This window comes from Ovis aries, chromosome 18 (assembly GCF_016772045.2).
Source record: "Ovis aries strain OAR_USU_Benz2616 breed Rambouillet chromosome 18, ARS-UI_Ramb_v3.0, whole genome shotgun sequence".
In the NCBI taxonomy this organism is placed as follows: domain Eukaryota; kingdom Metazoa; phylum Chordata; class Mammalia; order Artiodactyla; family Bovidae; genus Ovis; species Ovis aries.
In genome coordinates, this window is record NC_056071.1 from 5,042,501 (window position 1) to 5,066,040 (window position 23,540).

Below are 23,540 nucleotides of genomic sequence, written 5' to 3' on the forward strand. Positions count from 1 at the left end.
TGGCCCTTTGGGCAGCTCATTTCCCCAAGTGGTAGCTGCCAGGGAGAGGACAGGCGCCTGAGAGCCAGCGCTGGGGAGGAGGCTGGGGCTCGTAGCAGCCCCTCTGGGGGTGCTGGTGGGGGTCACAGCTCCAGGAGAAGGATGGACACCACGCAGACAGGGTCTGGAGAAGTCACCTCTCAAGCGACCCCCTTGTAAATTCTCTAGACAAAACATTTGGCCAGAGACCACAGGTTTGAGCTCGTCATCAGAAGGAAGCATTCTCATTGGGATCAGGGGAGGAATGGAGTCCCTTCTAGTTCAGCAGCCACAAGCAGGAGCAGGGAGGAGCAGCTGCCAAGTGAAACCAGGAGGCATTCCCGTCCCACTCAGCCGGGAGCCAGCGGGCGCTGGCACGCACGGCCCGGCTCTGCAGGGCAGGCTCATCTCTGGCGGCGGCCCGGCTCCCGGGAGTGGGAATGTTCCTGATAACATAGAGCATTTTCTCCTGGGACGTCTCACCTCTTTGATCAGAGAGCCCAGGTAGAGGGCGGTGAGGGGGGTCTGCTCCGCCGGCTTCAAGACCACGGTGTTCCCGCAGCAGAGAGCAGGAGCCAGCTTCCACACCAGCATCAGCAGAGGGAAGTTCCACTGTAGCAGAACACAGAGGGGTTGGGGGCCCCGGGGCTGCCCACGCCGCCATCCCCAAGGCCCAGGGATGCCTGCAGGGAGCACTTGCTTTGCATGGTTTAGATGCGGGGTATAGGAGGTCACACAGGAATATGCAACGATCAGGGGCTTCCCTGGTGGCTCAGGGATAAAGAACCTGCCTGCAGTATGAGAGCACCGGGTTTGATCCCTGGGTCGACAAGATCCCCCGGAGAAGGGAATGGTTACCCACTCCAATATTCTAGCCTAGAGACTGCCATGGGCAGAGGAGCCTGGCAGGGTCCTCATACAGTCCACAGGGTCGCACAGATCAGAAATGAGTGAAGCAGCTAAGCAGGAGCAACAGCAGCATGCAATGATCAGAACTGCATTCCTGCCCAGCGTCTCCTGAACTGCACCCTAGGAGATGCTAATAGGTGGCCACTGCAAAGAGGATTCTGCTGTAGGCGTGCTACCATCTCCTCCTGCAGGTTAACAATGCCAGCAGCACGTTAGTACCTGGGAAAAGCCCCAAAGGAATGAGGCCTGCCTCTCCTCAACTCAGGCCTGCCTGGCCTCAACCCCTATCTCTCTTCCTACAGAGCACAGACCGACCCCTGCCCGATGGGTGTTTGGTGACATTTATCTTGGAAAACACTTTCTTGTCCTCCTTTCACCACAGAGGCAGGGACACCAAAGTCTCTCTGGCATCAGGCCTGAGAAGCACCCTCGCCCACTGGGCGCCCACTGTGAGCCTGGTGCAGTTCCAAACGCTGAACTCATCTGATCCCAAAACACCTGTGCGGGGGCAGTCACACTGCCACTCCCCTCGACAGAAGAGGGGACGCGGCACAGAGGGTGAGCTCACTGGACCAAGGTCCCAACTGTCAGACGAAGGCCAGATTCACAGCCAGGCTCGTTTCCCTCACCGCACTGTTGCCTAAGTGTCATCTGTGATGAGACGAGGTGAAACCGAGCGTCTCCAAGAGCACACCAAGCTTGATTCTAGCCAGCCCTCATCCCTGTGCCCACTCCCCCCATTTGGCTCCTTAGGCTCCGTGGATGCCTCTCCTCCAGCAGGGCTGATGAACGGCCAGCTAGATTTCGCCCCAGCTCTGTCTGAAATTCCTACCACTGTACACCAAACAGAACACCCCAGGTCCCAGGGGCCCGTGAGGCTGGCTGATAACAGCAGGCACAGCCCCGCTGGTCCCCTGGCTCTGCTCGTCTTCTAGACCCCCACTCCTAAGCACACAGATGCCATCAGCTCTCCCCTCCGACAAGCAAAGCTGCACCTTCTCCTGGCCTCTGCCTCTCCTCCTGGCTCCCTGCTCTCTCACTGCAGCTTCTGGAAGGCCCAGGCCCATGTGCCCTTTCCATTGGCCCCAGCTACATCGAAGACACCCCTGGCACCTCTCTTGGGGAGCACATCTAACAGTAGGTCTCTCTTTTGTTTTGAACTTCCAGGTAGGAGACAACCTGGAGATGGAGACGGAGGATGGAAATGACCCCGTCGACCGCAATCTCTCTCTGAAGATGTGTCATGCCCCTGGGGGGCCCCTGACCCTGGCTGCTCAGGCTTCTCCCTGGGATTCCTTAGGGGTCCGCGGAGCTCCCCTGGGCCCTCTTCTTTTCTCAATCTACATCCATCTTTAGGGGACCGCTTCCCAACTTGATGGGCAAGAGCACCTCTGGCCTGACCATTGACTGGCTCTCAAACCTGATTACTGAAGCGTCACCCCTTCCTTGCCCCCAGAGAGTGCTTCTCCAGGCCTCTCCACACTGCTGCCTGCCTCCGCAGCTGCCACGGTGGCCTGGGCCTTCCTCCCACAGACGGCAGAATCACAGCAGCCCTGGCACCTGCCAGGCGCTCCCCTACCCAGAAAGTAAAGTCCTGGGCCCTGGGCAGCATGGTGCTGGATGCTGGGCTGCCCCACCTGCCGGGTCCGCCTCCTCATCCTCACTTTGTCCCTGCCTAAGCTCCCACCTCACCAGCTATCCCACTTGCCCCCAAGTAGCCAGACACTTCTCCACTCTCCTGCAGGCCATTCCTATGCTCAGAAACCCCTTTGTCCTGGGGAACAACTCTTTCCTAGCCTTCAAGGCCCAGTTGAGAGCCTCCTGCCCAAGGGGAGCTGACCATTCCTGACCCCTCTGGTTGGAATCCATGTGTCTTCTGCTGCATTCCTGGAATTGGCCCCTTGAGAACAGGAATGGGGTCGGGTCCATCTCAGCCCCCAAGCATCAAGGTCCATGCCACACAGCAATGCTCCGCTAGTGCCACCGCAGTCAAAGCAAAACCCACTAGAGACGGGTTCCCAAGACTGCAGTGCAGTGGGGTGGGATCTACAGATCTCGCAAGAAAAGCTGCCCTACTTACAGGAGTGATGGCCCCACATACACCGATGGGCTCGTGCCTGGTGAAACACACAACATTGTCATCTGGAAGAGAGATGAAGAATCTCTCAATCTCACGTGGATCAAGCTTAAGAATCCTAAGTAGTTAAAAAGACAAGAAACAAACCCAGAGGCCCATCAAAGAGTCAACTCTAAGTCCTATCTGTTTCATAAAGAAGTGATTTTTAACTCAATTTCAAAAGCAAAATTCCTTAGAGGAAGAATCGGCACAGTGCCGTTTCTTTTGCCAGGGGGCGTGGGAAGGATGCTCTGGAGAGAAATCAGAGGCTGCTCTGAAGAGGCTGCCTGGAGGAGAAAGAAGACTGGGCCGGGAGTTCTGAGCTGGCTCACCTGTGGGGATGGTCCTGCCCTGTATTTTGTCTGCCCACCCAGCAAAGTATCGAAGGGTTTTGATACAGCCTTCCAGGTCGATGAAAAAGGCGTGAAGGAACGGCTTCCCTGTGTCCATCGTTTCCAGGGTCTGCAATCATAAGACGACATGTTTTTAAGACACGGTTTTCCGTTTGACCCTCAGGTTGGCAAAGAGCGCAGGGAGGGAGAGCGGGATCCTGGAGTGCTGCCCTCAGGACCTCAGAGCCACGCAAGCCTCGGAAAGCAAGACAGCACGTTCAAAAGAAGGCCTGTCCCAGGCTGTCAAGGACTGCTTTTCTTTCAGAGCACCTCAACCTGGGGGATCGGCCAGAGCATGGCCACGGGTCCCGTGAAGGACGGCAGCGGCTGTTCTGGCGCCTCTCTGGGAGGGAATAAATGCGCCCTGGCAGGCCTTCTGTCCTCCTTCTGGAGCGCAGTTGGCGACTCGAGTCCGCGCGCTCCAGGAAGCTCGCAGAAGGTGTGCCGGCTTCAGGTTGGCTGGGAAGGGGGCTAGGTCCTCTAACAAAGGAGAAGGGTCCCTGGGTTCTCTCTTCTCGGCCTCGCGGGTAGACAAGCAGCGCAGAGGCGCGACTCCGCGCTCCTCTCCCAGGACGGGGCCGCCAGCCTGATGCGGGCTGGGAAACGAGCAGGCTTGCCCTGGGTGGTGAGGGGTGACTACTCCCCAGGCGAGCACGCAGCCACTCAATGGTACGGATTCTTTTCTGTTTCCAACCAGGCTCAAAAGAACCCCCGTGTCCCTCAGACAAGCGGCCCCAGGTGAGCCCAAGGCTGCAGCCGCCCATCGTCATCCGTGGCTGCAGGAAGCAGCCACCCTGACACAGAGCCCAGGGCAGGATTCTGGTCGCAAAGGCGCTGGGGCGAGATGCTGGTTTATAGAGGAAGAGAGGACCCTCCGCGCGCAGGTGCAGACGCCTCGCCTCCAACGGACAGCTCTGCTCCCGCTTCAGGGTGCAGACTCCAAGGCTAACGGAGCCCAGGACCCATTTATGTTACCAGGCAGGCAGGGGCACGGCCGGCACTGAGTCCGGGCCTTCTGACTTCCATCAGGTCAGCGAGGCTCTCCAGGCCGCTGCCCTGGACTTTTGCACCAGGGCGTGTAGGGTGGCCAGGTGAAAGGCTGGCGCCACCTTATCTTTGCTTCAGGAATGAACCAAGCATTCTCTGAACAGGAGGCAACCCTTTCTTAGCTGAGTGGCCGTGGCAAGTCCCTGAATGTCATCCTGCCTCAGTTCCCTCATCTGTAAAACAACACTAATAATGGTATCTACCTTACGGGAGTCCTGTGTGGGTTAAAGGAGTCCCATTCATAAGGCACTAACAGCAGTGTCCACCCATGGTACCAGTCACATCCACTGTTCAAATGATGGTAATAAGAGCTGTGACGATTGTCGTCCTTTTCCCTTTTGGGGCCAGACAGGTGGTCAGCAGTCCTCATCTGGGGACAGTGAGGAGACAGGAGTGTGTGTTGCTAGAGATGACAGGGCTGGTCTGGGTCTGGTGTCCCAGCCCTGGTGAAAGCTGCTCAGGGATCCAGTCAGGGCAATGTAATAGCCAGTACGCTGTACCTTTGGCTCCTACTGATTTACATTCCAAGTTGGAACTTTTCTTTTCCCAGGGGGAACTCAACAATTGTAAATAATGCCAAAATTCTCCAGGGCCCAGTTGCTCCACACAGCATCTGGTCGTCTATCAGCAGAACCTGGAGCTTGTTCTTGGTGCTTTTCTGGGATGGGGAAAAAAGGGAAGGGCTGGGCAGAGCTTTGTGGGGACATGCGGGGCCTGAGCCACTGCCCAGCTCCAGTCCTGGCTCACCCTCCGGCTGGGTAAACTAGGACAGATGACCTAACCTCTCTGGGCCACAGCATTCTTATCTTTGAAACAGGATGATAAACACTACAGATCAAGTGCCTGCAACAAGCCTGGGACAGAGTGAGCATTCAACAAGCATTGACTATTTTTATTATTAATTTAGTCATGTTTGCTTACTCTCGTGATAACAGGAATTTGCCAGGTTGGTGTTATGGAATCTTTCCAAGCAAAACTGGGTCACGATAGCTTTAGAAAGGAAATTCTTTTAAAAAAAAAATCAAAAACAATTTTCAGGTGATTACGCAGACATGAAGCAGAGAGATGAAGAGTTAGCTACTCGCCGGGACTTTTAAACAATTATTGTGGCTGGACCATGAGAGAACCACAGCTGCTTTTAAGTTTCTTTTTAACATTTTAGGAGAAAAATATACCTTTTGAGAAATCAACACATGCTAACCCTTAAATACGAAAGAATGAAGGGAAAGTGCGGTGGGGACATGCCCACGATACCCTAGTGCTGAAGTTGAAATGAAGGGCTCAGAAGTTGAAATGGGGCTCTGCTTGAGACAAGAGCAAACAGCGACAGCTCCTCTTTGGAGGCTCCCGAGATGAGCATGCAAACACCAGAGCCTGGGTCCAGGCACCGTGGTGAGGGAAAAAGCGCCAGGGCCGCTGGATCTGCCCACGGTCTCCAAACACTGAACACAAAGTATTCAGGCCCAGCTCCGTCAGAGCCACCAAGCTGGCAAGGGAACATGACGGAAGAGGCATTTTGTGCAGGAGAAGGCAGGAAAACCCTCTCAAGGGCGTGCTTTCCCTTGATGCAGTCTGGGTTCTAAAAACTGTATTTGCCGGTCACTCGCTTTGCCCCTTCCACGGTGTGGTGAAGAGCTGGACCTTACTTCTCGTGGGCAGTGAGTCTTGATGGCAGAGGCACCCTGCTCCATGTACTCACAGCAGCCTTCCAGGACGGCCGAGAGGGCTGAAGGTGAAGTGTGTGTGTGTGTGGGGGGGCCTTGCAGCCACCGCGCCCCAAGATGATACTGACGCTTAAGGACAGGGAGGGGAGGGTACCGGGCACATCCTCTCCCGCCTGCTCTGAGTCCTCACGGACATTGCAGACGGATGAGCTCATGCTGGGGGAAAACAGAAATGTTTTTGAAGAAGCCAGTTTGGCAGCTTGAGAGTTGAGACTGGCTTTTGCTGCAGGAAGAACCAGAGGCTCTGTGGAGAGAGACACTGACCCTGGAGGGATCTCTCTCCCCCACTGCAGGCCGGCCAGCTGGGGCGGAGGAAGGAAGCTGCAGGTCTCTCCGTGTTTGTGGACGCACCCGCAGGGCAACACACCCCCGAGCAGCACCCGAAATGGAGTTTCTCCAGCCTCCACCCATGACACACACGCAAGGCCAAGAGAATCTCAGTGTCCTCTCTGGCGCTGACCTCCACGCCGGTGTCCACCTGACCACTCATTCCCAACATCAAATCAAGAAAGGAAAGAACTGTTTTTCCAAATCAGAGGCCAAAAAGGAGGTTTCCTTTCCGACCAACTGGGCCTCCAGTTCTGGGACAAGTGTTACACGGGAGTCTGAGCTATGAGAGCTGCGTGTGCAGGCCTCTAAGGAAAAGGCCCCAGGGCCCCAGGATCTCCTCCGATCAATCACCCACCGCAAGGACAAAGGAAGGTCTGAGGATCCCAGTAAATTCTGCACTTGCTACTCCTAAATGTCTTCACAGCCCATCTCATGAGAGCAGCCCAGCCTCACACAATGGGATGAATAAAGATCCACATTTTGCAGCTGAGGAATTACGGTGCTAGAAATCACCAGGAGAGCACACAGCTGAGCTTAGAACCTGGTCCTCAGATGGCATTATTAATAACTTCATCTGTTTAGTGCTTACTGGATGACGGGGACTGCAAAAGATTTTAAGTGGATCATTGTCACAACACTCAGATATCAATAATAGTGACTTTCTCCGTGAAGAAACATACACTCAGGGAGGCTGAGCAAGTTGTCCAAAGTCACGCAGCTAATAAAGCGGCAGAGCTGAGAGTTCGAACCTAGGTCTTTCACACTCTGAAGTTTCCTGTAGCTAAGTTATCCCTCACCATCACTCCACACACACTCACCACTGCCCATTTCAAGGGTGAAACGGGTGATTTTAAAGCGATATATGGACACTTTTTCTGTGTCAAGGGGTAGCATTTATTTTAATAAGCATTAGAAACACCACACCGGCACATTACACCTGTAATTTCATAGACACTGTCCCTGAGGATGAGGTTAAATTTCAGTTTGGAAAGGAGTTGATGTAAGAAAACAAGCTAAGCTCCTAACTGTGCAGGTAGGACCAAGGTGCGGCCCAGCCCGGCTGTCTGTGAGCATCTCGAGTCTTGCAGCCACTAGTGCAGCCGAACTTCCTCAGGCAGAGAAGACAGCGGCAGGGGCAAAAGTGTGACCTCAGAACGGATCGTCTGAGTCCAGGGGTGCGACGCCGGCCGGGGGCTGGAGAGCCGTGCCTCAGAGGGCAGCGCAGCCCCACCACCTCCCAACCGGCACCGAGTCCTGTCTCGTGCGCCGGGAAGGGGCGGGCCCGGGGGCCAGCGGGCCACGCCCCCCTCCCTGCGCGGGCGCGGGTGCTCACTGCCCGGACGGCGCGCTCCCTCCTCCTCCCGACCCCGCACTCCAGTCCGCTCTCCTGCGCCGCCGGGAAGGGGCGGCCCCGGGGCCAGCGGGCCTCCCCCCTCCCCGCGCGCGCGGTCCCGGGTACTCACCGCCAGGACGGCGCGGTCCCGCTCCACCAGGTCCGCCAGCTGCTGCAGCAGCCGGCCGCGGCTCGGGGCGTCCAGCCGGCGCCACGGAGAGCCCCTCTGGAAGGCGGCTTGGGCGGCCTCCACCGCCTTGTCCACGTCAGGCTGCAAGGCCGAACAACCGAGAGAGCGTGTCACCTTTCGCGGAGGGCTCGGCTGTCCAGGAACTGCAGAGTCCGGCCTCCATCCTGGCACAGAGGACGGAGGTGGGCGGGCAGCTCAGAGCAGTCGCCAAGGTTCTAATCACGTCAATGGTCAGGGACTTTAAGGGATTTTGTTTTTGCTTTAAGTCTTTCAAGTTTTCTACAAGGGCCAAGGATTAACTTTCCTTCTGATTGTACAAAGTATTTAAAAGAGTCATAAGACCAGTGACTGTAATCATTTTTCTTGCTGACCTATGTAGGAAGAGAGCATCGACTTGCTACCTAAGTTTGGACACAAACACACTCCCACAGCTCACCAATGAGGTGGGAAATGTCTGTCTTGGCACTTTACTCCAGCTGAGAACCACATGCGGTCCAAGAACGGGGGCAAGAATCCTCCTCTGGATCTCAGAACTGACCGCATTGGAAAAGCCCGCGTCAGGGACTTCTCCCTTTAGCCTCACTTCACCTACCCTGGGGCTTCCCTGGTGGCTCTGCCTGACATGCAGGAGATGCGATTTCAATCCCTGGGTCAGAAAGATCCCCTGGAAAAGGAAATAGTAACCCACTCTAGTATTCTTGCCTGGAAATCCCATGGACTGAGGAGCAGCTAAACAACACTATCAGCTATCCCCTGGGAGCTGTGATCATTTTATAGACAAAGAGCTGGATCTTCTGGGCACTGACAGAAAAATTACAATCAAATCTTTACTAGGAAAGAACGAGAGCTATTTAGAGTAATGTCACCCATTCTTTCAAAATTTTTTATTTTTTTAATATTGCTTGGCCACACCATGTGGCCTGCAAATCTTAGTTCTCTGACTAGGGATCGAACCTGCATTCCCTGAAGTGGAAGCTCAGAGTCCTAACCACTGGACTGCCAGGGAATTCCCTGACATCCATTCTTATGCTCAAGAAAATGAGGTTTGAGGCTTTGGTTGGTAATGATCAGGGGCTCACTCCCCAGATCCCTCTGAGCCTCTCTTCCTTAGGGAGATGCAGCCAGCAGTGGACACCCAGCACCAGTCAAGAGGGACACTCCACCAAGCTTCTGTGTATCCAAAATGAACTTGGAGGGGAGTAGAAACTTTGGCAAGGGAGATATTAGTGCTTTGAATTCCTTGTCCCAGGCTCTGGAGTGGAGGCCAGGAATTCTCCAGCTGCAGGGATGGCGAAGCCTCTGTCTTCTGGTACTTGGAACAGTCACTCAGACCATGGGATGAACCAGAGCCCGTGGTGGGGATCTCACTGCTCCCTGAAACCTGTGTACTACACCTGGGAGACGTGCTCAGCATCGTGTCCCACTCCTACACCCTAACGTCTTCACATAAGCTCCTCGGTGCTAGTATTATAGACACAGAGCTTTTCATGGGGTGCTGCACACGGGAGGGGCTGAACAGGTAAAAACACGGTGCTTGGCACACCGTGACAAAAATCTTGCTACTAGAATCAAATTCAAGCCCATTTTACACATGTCATTCACACTACCTACATATTTATGAACATCAGGTAAGTACTCCAGTGGTTGAGAAGACGGCTCTGTTCCTCTTCCCTCCTTACAAAAGTTGTACTTTCAACCTTTTCCCTAATGACACATATTCAAAAGATATTTTATGGTTTGAAATGTATCAAGGACATATCCAGGAGTCTCTTAGCTTTATATGTAATAATGCGATTAATATATTACATATATATAATGTCAGTCAGTTCAGTTGCTCAGCCGTGTCCGACTCTTTGCGACCCCATGAATCGCAGCACGCCAGGCCTCCCTGTCCATCACCATCTCCCGGAGTTCACTCAGACTCATGTCCATCGAGTCGGGGATGCCATCCAGCCATCTCATCCTCTGTCGTCCCCTTCTCCTCCTGCCCCCAATCCCTCCCAGCATCAGAGTCTTTTCCAATGAGTCAACTCTTTGCATGAGGTGGCCAAAGTACTGGAGTCAGCTTATACAATATACCCTGCACTATCAAATAGGGTTATAGGCTATAGCTTTACACAATCATTTAAGTTTCTGGTAGAAAAAAAAAAAATCTGGCAATTGCATAACATTATTACTTCTGCATGACTTAGCAAGTCTTTGGTCTCCTTCAAGTCTTTTTTTTTTAAAAAGTGTCTCCTGCCAGAATGTTGCATTTGGTGAAACACACCAGCCAGCCGGAAATGCTTTCAGGAAAGATTCTTTAATGCTGCCAGGTTCAAATCATTGATAAAAACCTTTCCTTTAGCCACATGATAAGGACGGCTGAAGTCATCCTCACAGATGGAAAAACATCTATCAAAGGAGAAGGACTCTACAGCCCAGGGTCCCTAATTGATCCCATTCTGGGCCATGTGTCTACGAAGCAGCTTGCTTAGGTTCGACCTCAGTGTGGGCCAGCTCTGACTTACAGCTACGCTGAAGCACTTCCTTATCCTCTAGTGATCTGTAATTGAATTACTGGGCCAGGGGGAGGGCACCCACCTTATCTGCTTCTTCTACTTCACATATTTTCTCTAGAGTTGAAGGGTTATACGTGGCAAACTTTTTTCCACTCTTGGATTCGTTCCATTCATTGTTGATGAATATCTAACCAGGAAAGGAAATTGTAATGCATTAGGCTTAAATCAAAATCATATAATTCCAACATGCTGCGGACCTTAGGTCACGTCTTTTCTTTCCCTCCTGCCAACCTGCCTGCCTGCCGTTTTACAGGTGGGACCTGGAAGGGGGAGACAGTCACGTGCCCATCTGGGAGTACACTCAGAATTATCAACAGAATCCAAGTCTTCTGACTTTTAATACATTTCCAGAGAACTATAAATTGTCAAAATAAAACTGAAGTAATTTAGAATTTTTTCTAAAATGTTTTTAGACAATAAGATGGAGTCACAGAAGAATAAAAGAGCTAGTTACAAAAAAGACATGAGTTAAATTTTACACACTCATCAAGTTCAGGGGACCCCCCCCCCACACACACACACACAGTGCCAAGCAATCTGCCTGCCCCTGAAAAGTATGCCAGCAGTGAGTGTCCCCTTCTCCCTCCTTCCTGCTGCAACCCCCAGCTGGATCCGCCAAGGAACTGGATTTATAAAAGGATCTCACTCTAACCCTTTAGCCCTCAATAATGCACATCAATGCTATCTCCCCATTCTCTTTAAAATGTCTATTTTCATGTTGGGCTTTAATAAAAGCCAGTGTTGGAATAGCAAGATAAATATCTGGGTTAGGAAATGTTCGGATTATATTAACATATGTTGCAAATAACTGCTTAGATCCAGAACTAAAGAATCAACTCACAAAAATCACTTAGTTCTGAGGCTCAGTTATCTAGAACACAGCCAAGAATAGAGACGTTAAAAAAAAAAAAAAGACATTATGAACAAACTAAAAAGAATTTCATGGTCTATGCACTGAAATATGTGTCCTATTTACTCTTAGCTTACCCTAAGTTCTTAAAATATATTAAAAGAGAGGATTTGGGGAAAAGAACTAGGAACTGAGGTGACAGATACCACACAGACCATTTTCTCACAGAACGGAGGTCCTGGCCCCCCAGTAAGAGGACAGACTCTCCCGCTGTACCCGCTAGGGACCACCTCGTGGTCAGAGCCCATCGTGGCACCAGGGAGACCCCAGTAGTGAACATGGCTAAAATGCTTTTGAAGCATCTCCACAGAGTAAAATGTCATCAACAATTTCTAAATACAGAACCAGCTCATCAGATTCCATCTCCATATCTATGTACATGCTAAGTTGCTCAGTCGTGTCCGACTCTTTGTGACTCCGTGGACTGCAGCCCTCCAGGCTCCTCTGTCCATGGGATTCCCCAGGCAAGAATACTGGAGTGGGTTGCCATGCTCTCCTCCAAGGGATCTTCCCTGACTCAGGGATTGAACCTGAGACTCTTATGTCTCCTGTATTGGCAGGTGGATTCTTTACCGCTGAGCCACCAGGGAAGCCTCCGTATCTATATTCATATGTTTATACACATACATTTATATGCATGTCTTTATATCCATTTATTCTATGTATCTATATGCTTATCTTTGATTCATTTAAAGGGAGAACTGCATCACTACAGGGCTAATTTCCATCACTGTGACTACAGGGCTAATTTCCACAACTGTGAATTTCGTTCATTTGGAATACCTGGTCCCCCGGTGAGGATGGGTGAGAGGGTGGCCGATTTATCCAGCATGTGACCTGTCTGTTCTCTGTCCTCAGCTGTCCTGTAAAAACTCCGAAGCTCAAGGGAAACGAAGCCTTCTCTGGGAAGCCACTGGGGTACTGTTTTGATAACTCTCCCTGGAAAGCAGGGAAATTTGAGAGTGGTGGGGACAAAGCACAGAGGGCCAGCCCTGGTGGGGTAGGTGAGCAGTGTCCCTGCCTGCTCGTGTGGGGTCCAGGCTGACAGTGGCCTTCAACTGTAGGACATACCCATCCCACTTCTGGAAGCTCAGTGCCTTCAGCCTGAGGCCAGGCCCCCAGGGAAGCATGTGGGAAAGGCCAGGCTACAATTACAGGCTTATTCTTCCAGCTGAAACCAAATCCGAGAGTTCACTTTTGCCATCCAGCAAGCAATCACTCGGTAACAGTGAGAAATTAATAAGTAGAGCAGAGGGGTTAAGTTAGCGCAGGGAGGAAAGTGCAGCCAGGAAGAGAGGCCCATTTGTCGGAAGATGAAATTTCGTGGGTTAGATAATAGAGACTGTCAGTGAAATCTGCTGATTCTAGGACCTTCCTGATATCAATTACAAGGGGAAGGGAAAATGAGCAGGTAGTAGAAGAGAATATAAATAAGGGGATAAAAACACATTGCAATGATCAGATGTCTGTTATACTTCAGCTTCAAGCATGTTCTTCCCAAAAAATAATTACTCGGTTGTTTTGTGACATTGATCCATAATCCTTTCTAACCAGCAACTTAAAAAAAAAAAAGTTCAGGCTACTCAACTTTACTCATATTTTCCCATCACAATGTTTCTAATTTAGCAAAATTTTTTGCTTTATACTACATTACTAAGCAATCTTGTAAGTGGTTTCTACTGCTGATTTTACTCTGCACTAAAAGAAAACGAAAACACAAATGAGGAAGGGGTCAGAGAGTGTGGCTTATCAATTATGCTGGCTTTCTTGATTTGAACCCCAAATCAGGCAAGTGGGTCTAAAAAAAAAAATCTGTTTTCCTTGACTTGTGAACTGGTAAGAAACAAAACTTTCAGAGGAATAAAACCATGTTACACAGAGCGGATGGGATTCACACTTTACTGGAGGAATGGAATGGCATCCTATCCAGACTGAGTTGGAAAACCACAGCCGTGGTTGCAGTCAGGTGCCCCAGGGAGGTGAGGGTAGCGGTTACACAAGAGAGTTCTGTAGTCACCGCTTACAGAAACTTCCACTGAACCTCAGCTCTACTCAAAAGCAGTGTTTTCAGAAAAGGAGAGTTGAGGGAATTTTACTTTTCATAGAAAACAATCATCAAAATCCAGCGTTTTATTGAGCCAGAAAATCTTAAAAAAGAAATTTTCTGCTACTGAATTGTTAAGGATTGTTAAGGAAAGTCAGGGACCTTCTGCAGTGAAAGGGGCTGCTACCCTCTGAGACCGATGTGGGCCTTCTAGGGGACCCTCCCCTCCCCCAAATCAGAGAACAGAGCCCAATGTTAAAACATGCAAACAAACAAAGGCGCTTCTTCCTTACAGAGACTGGACTTACCCTGGGATGTGGTCCCCCAAGGCTGGGGCCCAGACCCATTTCCTGCATGTCCTCCATTAGCAAGAAGCATCAGGAGTCGGGTTTGAAAAACAACAGACCGTTACCGCTCACACGTCAGGAGGGCCTCGATTCTGTAGCTCTGATTCTCCATTTCTTTCCTCGCACTGGGGGCTGCCTCTGCAGGCAGAGGCTCTGCAAGCATTGCTTGCCTGCCCTCAGTCACAGCCACCCTGGCGCCCCAACCCTACAAGTGCTAGGAGGAGGCCTCCGTGAGGTGGGCCTGGAGCGGGGACAGCGAGGCTCCAGCAGAAAAGAGGATGCAGAGGCCTGCTGTTGGGCTTCCTCAGTCTTCATCGCCAGAAGCTGCTAAGGATCTGGCTTTCCAGCCCCCTCCATCTCATGCCGTCCCCTGAGCCTTAGTCACAACCCAGTTCTATTCCACTAAGAAGATGGACAACAAAGACTGACTGGTCACTCTGCAAATGTGCTAAGATCCACCTCTCTAAGTAAGGGCTGTATCTACGCTCGCAAAGGGCCAGAAAGAATTGCAAAGGGGCAACTTTCCATATGTGGCAACATTGCTCTGATAGCACTGTAAAAGGTTAAAAGGGATAGGAAAACAACATATATAATTTTTGGTTGCTATAAAAGAAAAACAAAATGTCACCATCACCTATAACAGGTGACAACCAACAGTGTTAGGGGCTAAAAATATTTAGCTACTATTTTCAGTGTTCCCAGAATTTGCACTCTGAAGCTGCTCCTACTTATGAAACTACATTAAAAATGGTCTCCATCGGGCTGTCTCCGTTGATTACAGAGCCCTCTGGAAACAGTTACTTATAATGTCATGTGATCAGAGGTCCAGCCGACCATACGTGCCAAGAGATCAGAATCTGAAGGCCACACATAGTGGCCTGCAACTTTCTCTGCTTGATTAAAACTATTTGAGACACATAATTGCTACTTTTGAAAGCAAATTGATGGAGGAATTTTCTAAGTGCTGTGTCAGCTGAAGTCGGGGTGGCGGGGTGGGGGGTGATAGCAATGGATAAGACGCAAACATGAAAGGAGATAAACTTGAGGAAAGCGAAGCCCACAGTGACTTTCGGCCTACGTCCCTGAAATGCCCCCAGACCCAGTCCAGTAGCTTCCAAACAGCCTCAGGGTGTCCCTGCACTGGAGAGGACGCGCTCCGCGCTGGCCGCGGGGCTGCCAGCTGTGCCCAGCTCAGGCCTCGCCATCTTCCTCTCTGCCCCAGGCAGGTGATCCCGCCACTTTGCGGTGCCCCAGCCTCCGCGGCGCAGAAGGGACCGCGAGGTGCGGGACTCCACGGCACGATGGAGCCCTGCAACCCGCGGTCTCTTAGGCCCAGACCCGAGACCCTGATCTGCCAAGACCAGGGTCTCGGGGCTCCGGGGCTCCGGGGCTCCGGGACGCCTTCCCGCTAGCCCTTGCTCGGCTGGTAAGCTGGGACGAGCTGAGCTAAGCACGGGAGGTGCCCTTCTCTCCGCTTGCTCCCGCTGACGTTTCCGGACGCTTCCCAGGGCAGCCTGACCTCGCAGAGCGGCTCTCGGTGTTTTCAGGCACCCTCTGACCTCCCCGAAGCCCGACCCCTCCAGCCCCGGAGACCTCGCCTCAGAGTCTGCGGGGAGACCACCGCGCCGGTCCCCGCGGCCCACCGCTGGCCTTCAAAACGGGCCTGCAAGGGCACGTCGGGGCCGCAGCGGCCGCAGCCTGGCACCGCGCGGCCGCTGCAGAGCCTCCCTCGCCCGGGGTTCGGCGCCGGAGAGTCCGTCTGGGGGTGCTAATCTCGGGGTCCCTCTCGGGGTGCGCGGCGGACGCGGGTGGGGCACGGGCATCCGCCGGGATGTCCAGCGCTGAACGCGGCTTCGGGAGGGCCGGGCCCGGCGCCGAGGCTCGGGTCCCAGAAGCGCCCAGCGGACCCCGCCGCCCCAGGCACCCGCACGCCCCAAGCGCAGCGGCGGGGCTCGCGGCCTGCGGGCCCCTCGTCCACGCCCCCGCCCGGCCAGGCAAGCCCAGCGCAGAGCCAGGCTGCCGTCGGGTGGGACGCGGGCCCGTCTCACCTTGGTGAACTGGACCTCCAGGTTGCGGACGGGGCGCGGCAGGGCGGGCGCCCTCCTGTCGGGCTGCCCGTTCTCCACAGCCCCGTTGGGGGTGGCCATGGCTCCTCGGCGCTCCCCGGCCCGCGGCGCCCGAGTCCCCGGCGCCTGCTCCGGCCTGGGCGGTGCGCAGCCTGCTCGCAGGGTGACAGCTCCGCGCCGCTTTATGGAGCGCCCCACGCCTCCCGCCTGAGGGGGTTGTCTAATTGGCTGCAGGACGGGAGGAAGGGCGGGCGGGCGGGCGGGGAGGGGGCCGGCCCGCCTCACCCCACCCCGCCCGCCGCCCCTGCGGGAGCCCGGCCACCCCCGGCCCGGCCACCGCGCCGCGCGCTCCCCGCCTGGCAGGCCGCCCTTGGAGGAGCGCCCCTGAGCTCCGCCGGGCCCCGGAAGTCCCGGGACGGGGAGCGGGGACTCTGGCCGCTGCCCCGGCGCCCTCGCCGAGGTCGAGCGAGCCCGTCCGTGGCACCTGCCGCCCCCGGCCGGCCGCTGCTCGGCTCACTCGCTCCTCCTGGGGAGGGCGCGCCCTCCGGCCGGCCCGCCGGGGGCCTCTCTCCGCGCCCCGCGTCGGGGACTCGGCGCGGCGGCCCCGCGTCGCCGCCCACGTGCCTCGGCCTGGGGTCCGGCCGCCGCCGGGGCCTGGCTTGCGGAACCGACGCCCGCCGTGCCGCACTCGGCCGGCGCAGGAAGCTCCCGGGCCCTGGGCGTCGCACACCGAGGGGCAGAAGGTGAGGGAAGAGCCTTTGGCCCTTCCTGCCCCGCGCTGTGGCGTCCCAGGCCGCCGGCCTCTGACCTTCACAGCTGCGCAGCGGGCCTCCAGCCTGAGTCCCTGGGATGCAACCGTTTCGATTTTTTAAAATGCATGCATTATATTTCAATTTAAAAAAAAAAAGAAAGAAAAACAGAAAAAGAGAGAGAGAAAGCCCATGAGATCTTTGCAGCTTTGTTTTGAGTGGAAGCGCTTGTCCCATAGGTTGCTCAACTTGCCAGCTCTCTTCAGAGAACCCACCGGTGCCAGAGGAGACTTGCTCCAGGTCCCATCTGAGACTTGGAAGCGGCTTCTCATGCATGTCTTTCCTCAAGTTTCTGAAAGGATGATGTGGGGCACGACCTGAGGGACAAAAGCGGTGGTTTCATCCCCAGAAGCCACAGCCCCTCCGTCCATTTCCTTCTGTGAGTAATCTCCAGTGACACACAATGGAGACACTCCTTACTGTCCTCAGGCTCCTTCTGTTTGTTTTGGAGTTTCCAGTGGCATCTGTGTCCCCTCTCTTCTTCCTCACTGCAGGGCTGCTGAGTGTTCGGGATTGTGGAGTAAGCTTTTAAACTTGCCCAAAATTGTCATCAGACCACCTGCCTTCTGGGCATGAAAGGTTCCTGTGCTCTTATGGCTTAGAATGCACACGTGAGGCAGGGCAAGGGGACAATGGGTTCCCTGAGCGGACTCACTGATGTACTGAGTCTGTCCTTGATGCTGTGCTTCCTGACACTGATGAGTCCCAGAGCAATTCTGTCTCTTTTCTTAGCTGCGCCTGCCAGACCCTTGGCTCCCTGTCCTCGTGGCCCCTACTCAATCCTCCTGGAAACCTGTGGGCAGTGTCTGAAGCCGTAGTCTCTGCCTGGATGCTGAGCCCAGAATTTGGGTGCTGGGGCCCAGAAGGGCCTGCAGACTCTCCTGACGGGCAGCATCTGGCCTTGGGGACCAAGCACCTCCCCTGGGGCTCATCCTGTTGACATCCACCCATCTGATCTGGGGAGCTTAGGATGGGTGTGGGGTATTCAGCCATAGCAGGCGGCTCCCAGGTCAGGAGGACGGGCCTGGCTTGAGACTTGTTGAGACCGGCAGGCTCCCTCTGCTCCCCTGTCTTGCCACTCAGTGGAAAGGATGAAAGCAAATGCTCTTCTCCCCATTTTACAGGTGAGTAAACAGGAGCATGCAGATACTTGCCTGAGACGGCATCTGCAGTGGAGGAACCAGGGCCAGATCTGTGTGGGTGGGTCATGCAAGGTGGCAGGGAGGGATTTCTCTTACCTGCCTTCCACACCCTTCTTTCACCAAGGGCGGCACCTGTCTCTAGGGCCCCATGTCACTGGGCAGCAGAGAGCACAGTGAGGCGCAGGCGCAGATGCTAGTTGCATCCCTCCCGGTGTGCCTTGCATGGAAACCAAGCCCTTAGCTCCTGGCCTCAGAAGTGGAGACCATAGGTGCCAGGAAAGGAGAAAGGACCATTGTCTCCCACAGAAAGCCGCTGGATGTCTGGGCGGCAGGGGTATTGCCTGAACGTCTAAGGCCTCAGAGCCCCGACCGCTCTGACCACAACCCTGACCTTGCTTCCAGCTGTGTCCCCCTGGCTTGTACACTGCACTCTGAGCTTTGGTTTCTTTTTCTGTAAAATAACCTCCTTACTTTACAGTAAGAAGGTTGAGCAATAAAATGGTTTAGAGAAGCTTGAGCAAGAAAATGGTGCTTTATAATATGTAAAGTGCTGTGTGCATGCCAGCTCCTCATTGTCCTATTCTTCCTGGAGATTGATTCTTCTCAGTAGGCTTTGTTAGCAAGTCCCCCTGGATTCCCTCTGGCTTCCACCAAGTTCTCTGACAACAGTCACTCTGCTGTGATTTTGTTGTAAAAATAAAATCATATTTGTACTTTATATTCAGTTATGTGGTGATGCTGCTTGCTGTCCGCTGCTTGGCTTTTTGGCATCTCAAATTATCTAAGTCCAGGACATCTCATACTGAGGGCCTGCTTGCTTGATGAATATTTCATGAAAATTAGCATGAATAAAGAGAAAAGACTGAGATAAAATTTGTTAGATGTCCCATCCCCTCCAAAAGCTCATCTTAATTCAGTTTCAAACGCATAAAACTTGTGGGAGATATTTAAATCTGTAGCAAATTAATTCATAATGAGAATGAGGGTAAAGGAACCCCATTTTGTTTTACCTCATTTCAAGTCTGGCTCCTAAGCCTCACTGAGGGCCCTTCCGACAGCCCTCAGCACCCCCAGAGCTGGTAGCCAACGCAGAGTTGCCTCCCACAGACACTTACCTCACGCAGCAGCCAGGAGTCAGTGTTGGGCTCCGGGATCTGTGTGTGGAAGCCTTTCCGTGAAAGCCCCGCTCCTTGGGTGAACACGGTTCTCTACAGGAGGGAAGAAGTGTGGCCCGCAGTCCAGGTGACCTCACTTCAGTTTTCTTGGCTAAGAATATGGGCTGACGAGGGCCCCTGCGATGAGGGAAGACTTCACTGCAAGTACCTCCCCACTAGTGTCAATGACATGGATTATTCAATGTTGCTCAGACTTGAGTAAGGGACTACTTCCCTTTCAGACTCCCTGTAACTCAAGATCCCCGTGCGACCACGTTATTTTCTCCTCAGGGGTCACGCAAACACATCTGCTTTCCTGCGAGATTTCGTCAGTGATGACACCAGAGGCCTGATGAAGATGGGCCAGGTGTCACCCAACCGCTTTAACCCCTCTAGTCCTTTCTGGCCTTGGGGAAAGATCTCCCAACCCAACATTGATCTTGGATAGATCAGTTTTAGACCAGGCAGAAGGACAGAACTAAGTACATCAAAGCAAAGAAGATACATCAGAATCTTTGTGGGTCAGGCCATGATTAGGTCTCAGGCACCTAGCCTGACAGTTCTTGGCTGCCAGAGTTTTCTTCTTGGTCCTGCTTCTACCAGTAACTTCTGTGATTAAGAGTTGTGACAAGGGCAGGAGAGAGCATGACAGGTAAGGTAGAGACAACTGGTTGACTTCCCAATTCTTCTTTCTTGCTGGTGGAACTTTTATATTATTGAGGGCAGCAATATGCTTTGATAATACGTATTTTCCAGCCTCTCTGGCAGACAGAAGTAGTTAATTAGATATAAACCAAAAGTTTTGGTTTGGGCATCTAAAGAAGCTCATTAAAGGGGACTGAGTCATCTGAGAGACTCTTCTTCCTTCCTGCTGCCTAGAACATAGCCATGAGGGCTGGGGCTCCAGCAGCCACCTTGTGACCTAAAGCAATGCTGAGAATAGAAGCTATATGATAAGGAAAGTGAAGCAGGCAAATAGGAAGAGCCAAGAGTCCAAGTCCTTGAGGACCTTGGAACTAGGCTTTATAGCCTGGATTTCCTTTCTTGGATTTCTTGCATGTGAACAAAGGGTAAATCCCTGTCTGACTTAAGCTTGCTGTTTGGGCTTTCTGTTACACGTGGCTGAACCTCATTACTAAGTGATACAGCTGACAATTTAAACCATGCCCCATTACCACGACTAGAAAAACAATCTTCTAAACTCAACCGGAATCATTATGTCATGTTTGTACAGAAAGAGCAGCACATCTTAAAAAAAAATCTTCTTATCACCATCTGTACTTTTTTGGCTTTGATCAAATGCCCTGAACATTCTGTGCTCAGGTTTATGGTAAATTTTTTTAAAAAGACAAAACTAACCCTGGGATAGAATAAATGAAGCTAGCTTGTTGATTTATCTGCTTTAACTGCCTAAAATGAATGGCGAGGTCCTAGCTAGGAAAGAGAATCCTTTTGGTACAAAGGTACTCATGGGGCTGGGCAGGTAGCCCACAGTTCCATGATGACCGTGGGTGTCAGCTTTTGGGGCTGCACCATCCAGCCTGCTGGGGAAGGCACCAACACTCAGGAAGCTGTGTCCTGGGCCACCCAGAACTGAAAGCTTCTTGGCCAGGCCAGCACTGGATCCAAGCAGCAAGAATTCAGACCTCGATTTTAAAGCAGATGAAATACCTCTGTATATAATCATTGCGTCTCACTGATGATGCTCACACTTCTGAGTACCCCCACCAGATTTCCTTAGTGACATGAAGATTTGTTTGTAAACTTTCTAACCCTCTTAGAAATTCAGGGATTCTAAGTTTTGAGCAAAATTTGAATTATTTGGGAGTTTGAGTTCAATTTACTCCCCCCAAAACATGCTTCCTGGTTGGAAGGAAGGTTGTCTAAGGGGCTTATAAAAGGGTTCTGGAAGATTCTTGGACACAAAGTGGCTCTCACTAACAATTGTGCTGAGTTAAGCTGAATTGAATCAGAAACATATATATTAAATTTTCCTTGAAATCCACAGGGGTATAAAAATGTCGGGAAAGGGGGCTTAGCAAGATACAGTTTGCCAAACCCAAAATGTTTGAAAACTAATTTGAGTGTGTTTGGCAAATCACACTCAAGTTATAGACGGATGGGCTCACAGTGACAAGACTTTCCTCCTGCCTTTCAGCTGGCTCCCTGCAAAGGAGCATCAATTATCAAAGAATCTTACCTTGGGTTTTTGCCATTACTTGAATCCTGGAGGAGACAGGATGGGAGAGGTTGTTAAAATCTGTATTCTCATGAGATGGCCTGGGGATCCTCCTGTGTTTGTATTTGTGGTCTGAGAGTTGCTCACATGACACTCTTGATGTTCCCCTGTGATCAGAAAGTCTCCAGAAAGCACATCATGTTTTAGCATAGGTTTAGTGAGGACAGATGGGAAAAATATTTATATATATTTAATCTAGGTTTTGTTTTTTTTTTTGGTATTGCAGTATGGTGATCTGAAAGCATCCACCCCACCCCCAGGGCATTAGCTCTGTAGCATTTTCAAATTTATAATGTTTTTTCACTATTAAGCATGTCTGCAAGCTTTGAGTTTATTTTATATTGTACATATATTATTTATATTCTATTAATTCTATTATATATATTAAATCTACATCTTATCATAGTATCATCAAATACAGTTTATCAGTTAAAAGATGATTGGTTGGATAAGGTATTTCTCCCACCAGCAACAGTTAATAAGCATAAATATTACAAACAAAACTGGAATTATAGGTTTTGCATGTTTTAAATGTGCATCTTATAAATTCCATGGACACAAGTTATTATGATTTCAGCCTATCTTTTATCCCGGGAAATGCCACGCTTTGCACCTGCTAGCAATGTCGTGATTCCATTGCACTCTTTCAGTTGGCCACTAGATGGGACCAAGTTAAGTAGGAAGTTCCCATGAAGTTTTTTCTGCTGTGAGAAACAGGACTTCCCCAACTTAGGAAGAAATGGTGCTGAGACGAGAGTGCCCCAAACTTCAGCTGTATCATAGACACAATGCTAGAACTGGAGACTAGGGCACAGGCTGGCCTACAAAAGCCCACTCACCTCTTAATGAGCCTAGAAGGGTTCCTGTCTTTGAGACAAGACATATGTAGGTGAGACTCTTTGCCCACATATGTAGGTGAGACTCTGGCACCTGAGCTTTTCAGGACTCCAATTCCTCTTCTGAAAATGGGAGTTATGACTTCTGCCCAGATTGGGGCAGGGGCTGGTAAACGAGAGAGCAGGCATGACATGCCAAGTACTTCAGTGAAATGGAAAGGAAGACACATCGCGACTGCCTAGCTCATCACTGATCTGACAGAGCCCCGTCCTGCCTACTCTCAGCTCCCCACCGACCAGTTCTCATCCCTTCCTGTTCCACACACAAGCAAGGCAGTCAAGGACTCTCTAATGACAATTTGCCAAGAGATTGCAGGAAATAGAGTTTTTTAACGCTAAAATACATATACGTATGAGCCTAGCTGGGCCTTGCAAGCAGAGCAATTGGGTCAAATTCCTGCTAAGGCATTTTCTAGCCTCCTTATTCAGACCTTCTGGGACGATTCCCTGATCTGTCAGAAGGGGACGATAGGACCTCCCTCAAAGATTGAGGCACCTAAATGAGATCACCATTTAGGGGACAGGACTCATCTCTGCCTGTTGTGTGGTAGTTGCATCATTAATGCCCCCTGAGACTCTCCCGCTGGGGAGAGAGACCCCAGCCCCTGCCTTCAACCCTGGACAAACAACTCCCATTAGGGTAGGCAGATTCTCAACCCTTCCAGAACTTCTTTCCTGGTTTACTCCCTGATCAATGCCACAGGTGACTTTTGGCAGCTCCAGAATTCAGAGACCCTTCTCTGGATGACTCTAGGTCTACTCCCTCTGAAACACATCCCCTCCACATAATGTCTGTGCTTCATCTCATGCGTTGGAGAAGGAAATGGCAACCCATTCCAGTGTTCTTGCCTGGAGAATCCCAGGGACAGGAGAGCCTGGTGGGCTGCCATCTCTGGGGTTGCACAGAGTCAGACACGACTGAAGCGACTTAGCAGCAGCAGCAGCATCTCATCCTTGCAGACCCTTCCTGGGCTCCTTTTAGAGATCTTTCTGGTGTGGGGGCCTCTGCAACCAGACTTTGCTCTGACCTGTTTCTCTCTCTTATTTCATTAGCCAGATGTGAGGGCTGATTCTTCTTCATCTCTCTAGCCTAGAGCAGCCAGAAGGCTCTTTTCCCAGCTGACCTCAGGCATGCGCAGGGCACTGGCAGCACCATGTGAGAAAGGGTCTCATCGTGAGAGCAGTGACGGGAGAGTTGATGCCTACTGCGGGCACAGTACGCAGGGACAGCCTGCAAACCAGCCTTGACATGCTTTATGGGGCACAGGAATCCCCTGGGATGTTGCTGAAGTGAAGACTCCACTCATAGATTT

At 52.0% G+C, this 23,540-nt stretch overlaps 1 protein-coding gene across 2 annotated transcripts in view; it reads right to left on the minus strand.

Annotated features, from left to right (window-relative positions):
- Nucleotides 1-17,103, minus strand: part of ALDH1A3 (aldehyde dehydrogenase 1 family member A3) — a 44,782-nt gene extending 27,679 nt beyond the window's left edge. The window contains exons 1-6 of one of the 2 annotated variants that reach the window (XM_042235022.1): nt 17,012-17,103; nt 10,643-10,747; nt 8,000-8,140; nt 3,376-3,505; nt 3,008-3,069; nt 502-630 (exon numbers count right to left, since the gene is read on the minus strand). In XM_042235022.1, coding sequence (XP_042090956.1) covers nt 502-630; nt 3,008-3,069; nt 3,376-3,505; nt 8,000-8,140; nt 10,643-10,747; nt 17,012-17,068 — 624 coding nt within the window. In that variant the 5' untranslated portion in view covers nt 17,069-17,103. Of the gene's footprint in view, nt 1-501; nt 631-3,007; nt 3,070-3,375; nt 3,506-7,999; nt 8,141-10,642; nt 10,748-15,969; nt 16,146-17,011 lie in introns of those variants that run through there. The other variant, XM_027957000.2, reaches the window with a different exon arrangement.
- Between the last annotated feature and the right edge of the window lie 6,437 nt (nt 17,104-23,540).